Source organism: Pyrus communis, chromosome 5 (genome assembly GCF_041283825.1).
Source record: "Pyrus communis isolate YQ-2024b chromosome 5, ASM4128382v1, whole genome shotgun sequence".
NCBI lineage: Eukaryota > Viridiplantae > Streptophyta > Magnoliopsida > Rosales > Rosaceae > Pyrus > Pyrus communis.
This window is the reverse complement of record NC_142569.1, coordinates 1,998,361-2,003,574: the sequence shown is the minus strand read 5'-3', so window position 1 is coordinate 2,003,574 and position 5,214 is coordinate 1,998,361. Positions and strand designations below refer to the sequence as shown.

General features: G+C 38.3%; 1 protein-coding gene across 2 annotated transcripts; it reads left to right on the top strand.

The window, feature by feature from the left end:
* Positions 1-1,141: 1,141 nt before the first annotated feature.
* LOC137726612 (uncharacterized) lies at positions 1,142-4,987 on the top strand. Of its 2 annotated transcripts, none has more exons than XM_068465548.2 (14): positions 1,142-1,722; positions 1,815-1,877; positions 2,075-2,127; positions 2,329-2,409; positions 2,566-2,639; positions 2,770-2,852; positions 2,947-3,053; positions 3,145-3,287; positions 3,363-3,410; positions 3,664-3,716; positions 3,820-3,904; positions 4,027-4,093; positions 4,194-4,304; positions 4,670-4,987. In XM_068465548.2, the coding sequence occupies exons 1-14, from the start codon at positions 1,517-1,519 to the stop codon at positions 4,780-4,782; spliced, it is 1,287 nt and encodes a 428-aa protein (XP_068321649.2). In that variant the 5' UTR covers positions 1,142-1,516; the 3' UTR covers positions 4,783-4,987. The 2 variants fall into 2 exon arrangements, with proteins under 2 accessions (XP_068321649.2, XP_088549831.1); XM_088693705.1 differs by having other exon boundaries at positions 1,385-1,722; positions 2,326-2,409.
* The last annotated feature ends 227 nt before the right edge of the window (positions 4,988-5,214 follow it).

Genomic DNA, 5,214 nt, shown 5'->3' with positions numbered 1-5,214 from the left:
CACCACCTCCTAGACTGCCAAGACCTATCACCCACTGGCGAAGCCATAGAGGGACCGCCCATCCGCTCGTTTGAAATTGCCACTGAAAGTCAAGATTCTGCCCCTCAAATCTTTTGAACCTGCATGAAACTGGGTATGCTACTGCATTTATGGAAGGTTTGATGCTACCCTTCAACAATATGTTGCTCGTCGAATCTAGAAAGTTGAAGCTTAGACGGAGAGAATGAGAAATAGCTGGAGAGACTGAGAGAGAGAGAGAAAGGACGTTCTATTAGTTGTTTTATCGACAAAAGTCGACGACGACCCACCACCGGATGAGCCGACATCATCACACCACCTGTTCGGCTTTTCTATTAAATGATTGGTCCATCAGTATCAGCGTACTGAGAGATTCACATCTGAAAGTCTCACCACTCAAGCCTTCTCTCAGATTCCCAGCAAATGGATACCAAATTCTGTGCTTCGGAAATCATGGTACCACCTTAGGCTGTCGGTAAGGCACCCGGCCCGGGTTCCCACTTGGGACGCCATCGTATTAACGACGATGAGCGAGACAGTGCTGAACGGATTGAGAGAATGAAGTGAAAAGGAATTGAAAAAAAATAGAAAAAAATGATGATGTGGAGAACCGTGGGTTCCAGAAAGCTATTGGGAGACCTATTTCAGTGTAAAAAAAATGCATCAATATTTTCCAATGGTGCCAGCCAACCAATATTTTCCAACAGGAATTGTTAGTATTTTAATAAAACTATATATGTATTTATGTGTGTGTGAAATTGTATTAAAAAGTTATGAATTTTTCTATTATTTAGATTAAGGGTATTTTAGTAATCATATTAATTTTCATTCCGATTCATGTGAATTGATAAACAACTTATATGAATTTTGTTTCATTTTTATTCTGATTCCAGTACATTTAAGTAAACAGCTTCACTAGGAATCCGATTCTGACTCCTCTTCAATTCAATTCCTCTATTTTGATTACGGTTACGTAAACGTGCCCTCAAGGTAAATTCTATTGCTTAAAATTGAAGGAGCATTGCTACTACTATTTGGTAGTATTCCTCTTCACTCATAAGGGAGGCCACGTCCGTTTCCGCTCCGAAGAGGAAGGTTTAGATCTTTCAATCTTATGTCGTGAGGGATGTGACCTATGTTAGGTCCATAAGATACCACAGCTTTTAGTGTTCTATGATTCACCTCCGAATAATGAGTAGGTAGTTCAATCCTTTTGATTCTTCTCTTCATAGTAAACTGATGGGGGGATGCGGAGCAATAGGTCGAATTTCTATATAAAGAAGAGTTGTAAACTATAGGACTTCTTGTTCGAGTAGGAAGATTTCGGTTTTTCGTATTCCTCTTCACTCATAAGGGAGATGTTTTAGGTTCGAATTTCTTGGATGTACTCAAAAAAAAAAAAAAAAACCTGAAGCAGCATTCCCTATTTTTGGCGGTAATACCCAAACCCAGCAAGCTCTCACTCATAGCTGATCAGCAAGCCTCAATAGCTTGAACGATGGCCGAAGAAGAAGAGCGGCAGCAGTACCAACCCAATTTGCCCTCTCCAGATACAGAAATTACAGAAAACCCAACCCATCAACGGCAAGAAGATTACTCTTGGCCGGCGATTCGGTTCGATGTTCATCCGCACAGAGCCTTCCATTTCCGCCACCAGTTCCGAACTTCCCCAATTCCGAACAACTTTCTCGAGGGCGTCAAATGGTAATTCCTTTTGCATCCCCCTTACTTTCCCATCATTTTTTTTTCATAAATTTGTTGTCTTTTTATTTGGGGTTTTATTTTTTTTGGCGTAGGTCGCCGGATGGGTCGTGCTTTCTTACCAGTTCCGAGGACAACACGCTTCGTGTTTTCGCATTGTAAGTTCTCATTGATTGACGGCTTTTGTGTTATTTTTGTATGGGTTTTTGAGTAAAGCACTGCCATTTGATTTGGGTCACAATTTGGGGATTTTGTTTCTGACCTTCAGTACTCAAAATGCATGTCAAAAACCAAGCTTTTCGCAAATCGCTCGTGGTGGTGTTTGCTAACTCTGCTCTTGCTTCGTTTTTATCAGACCGGATTATGGGAGTGAGAATGCTAATGATTGTTCTGTAGCTGCTGATGAAGGTAAGATCTCGCCCCGAAATATATTTGCTTTGGAGTTTATTGTATGCCAATCTGCCAAAAGAAGACTTGTTACTGAAAGTTTTTGTTTGGTATTGTTTGAGCGAAATTTTTCGGGGATGAGCTATTTGTGATTGATTTTGTATTTGCATGTAAGAGTAATCATCTTTTTAGTCTTTACATGTTTGTACTCTTGAGCTGCAGATTCGTACGCTGCAAACCTTGTTGTGAACGAGGGAGAGTCTGTATACGACTTCTGTTGGTACCCGTACATGTCTGCTTCAGGTACTTTTGTAACTCTTCTAAGAGGGACAATTTGTTAAGTTTATTCTTTATTGTGACGATGAGAACCTGAACTTGATATTCAGGATATTTACTTTAGAGTGGCTGATATGATTCTGTAAGCTAAAGCTTGATTTGGAATTTTCTACGACGTTGCAGACCCAATTACCTGTGTTTTTGCAACTACATCTCGTGACCATCCAATTCATCTTTGGGATGCTTCTTCTGGACAGGTGCTGGCTCATTATTGCAAATCTAGATCACTCTTTTCCCATGTGTACACTATGCACAGCTCTTATATGTATTTTTTGGGTTAATGTTTGTATATCTTATTACACCATTGGTCTTGGGCTGAAACTGCAGCTACGTTGCACTTATCGTGCTTATGATGCCGTGGATGAAATCACAGCTGCTTTTTCAATTGCCTTTAATCCTACTGGAACAAAGTAAGCAATATTCTATTCCTTTCCTTTTCAAAGCTTATATTATTCAATTGCATGTTTTCTACTTTGTTTTTATGTGACTTCAGTTGTTTTGTAGGATTTTTGCTGGATACAACAAATCTGTTCGGGTGTTTGATTTACACAACCCTGGTAGGGATTTTGAACAATATTCGACCCTTCAAGGAAACAAAGAAGGCCAAACAGGTACATGTTATCAGTTTATCTCTGAATTCTGATGATAAATTAAGAAGATGTGCAAGTGCTTAATGTTTCTCAACATTTTTATTGTGGACAGGTATTATGTCCGCAATGGCTTTTTGTCCAACCCATAGTGGAATGCTTGCTATAGGTTCTTATAGCAAGACTGCTGCAATATATAGAGAAGATAATATGGAACCCTTGTATGTATTGCATGGTCATGAAGGCGGGATTACACATGTAAGTCATTGTTTCTTATTGTTCATTTCACTTCGATCATAACTTCAACAGATGAATTGAAGCTTTTGCTTTCAGGTCCAGTTTTCAAAGGATGGAAATTATTTATATACTGGAGGCAGAAAGGTAAAATGCTTTTACATGCTCCATCGTTTTTGGTTTGTCATTTATTTTTAATTTTTTTCTGGTATTCGGTTATTTAATGGATATACAGTAAACCAGTTCTATGTAAAAACTGTCGGTTTATAATGTGACTTACATGCTTTATTTTTCACATAGAAATTTGTTAACGTATTATATATATATATTATATTTACATTTGTGCTCTTGCTTTCAATTCTAAATGTGATTGATTTTGGCTTCCATAAATTACTTGAAGGATCCTTATATATTATGCTGGGATATACGCAAAACGGTTGATGTTGTGTACAAGTAAGATATTTTTTCTTTCCTTCCCTAATTTAGAAAACTATCTAGTCTTCTGAACATTGGAGCTCTCTTCTGGTCACGTTACTTTATTTGGCTGTGGAATCAGGTTATATAGGTCATCGGAAGATACCAACCAACGGATTTTGTTTGATATTGAGCCACTTGGACGCCATCTTTGTACAGGTGGTCAGGTACCATCTTACCTTTGAATTATGTTTCAATGTCCAAATATGAAGCCACAAACCAAGTCAAAACTCCGAACCCTGCTTCAAATGTAATGAAACAATTATTTAATCGTGCATATGTGTTTTAGGATGGTGTTGTGCATATCTATGATCTGCAAACTGGACAATGGGTATCAGGCTTCCAAGCGGCATTGGGTATTCATTTCATATCCTATAAAAAATGTTAAAAGTGCCACTGCAATATACCTTAGTCTCTTCTTTGCTGACTCATTCTTCTGTTCTATACGCCACACAGATACTGTTAACGGATTCTCCTTTCATCCCTTTCTGCCAATGGCTACCACTTCTTCGGGGCATCGAAGATTTGTTGATCCTGATGATGGCAATGACGAGTTTCATCTGAGTGGTACCTCCTATAACGCTAATGCTTTTCGGAGATACTTTTGACAAATCACATTGTATATCCTTCCAATTTTAGTCTCCTACATAAATCATGTTTGTTTCTGTTCGTGTCATTTTCTCCACTCTTTTTTTCCCAATCTGCATCTTGTCCTTTTTCCGTTGAACTTGTCGTGGTGTTATGTCCCCCAATCTTCTCAGGCCCTTTAGATGGCATGAAGCTACATGATATCACTTGTTAAAAGAATGAAGTTTGTCATTAGCTCCTAAGCCGGTTTATCTGAGCTGCGTGCATAATTTTCACTGGATAACATAAGAAAGGGTCAGTGATTCACGGTACTAATAGAAGGTTAATTGTCCCGTGATATGCAGCTGACGAAAACTGTGCTTCCGTGTGGAGCTTCTCTGTTGCTTCAATGGTGGAGAATGATGGTGCAATGGACGGCGATGATTATAACAGCCACAACCTTGACCAGCATCCCTAGACAAACAGCCATGGCGAGACTTCGTTATGGAAAGATCGATGGAGATGTGTGCATCATTTGCCTAATTGTTGTACATTAATTGAATTAGAAGGTTATGAACAAGATCAGTCAATAGGAAATGACTTCATGCATCGACTTGTAAAAGTACAACCCAAATATTTGAGCTCAATTTTGATGGTATACGGGAAACGACGCGTTTTACAAATCCTCAATTTTTTTACATTTTTTTTCGTCTTCTAATTTCATGAGAAGTGAGATTGAAGTGAGTTTCAGTGAGCGTTTCAAAAAATAAGTTTTTATTTATTTATTTATCTAATACATACTTTTGTTATGTGATACAGTTTTTTTTCTAAAAAAAAAAAGAATCAGCTGGTGATTTTGCTACGACAATCTACATACTGACATTTCAATCTCTCTTGGCTATCATCATAT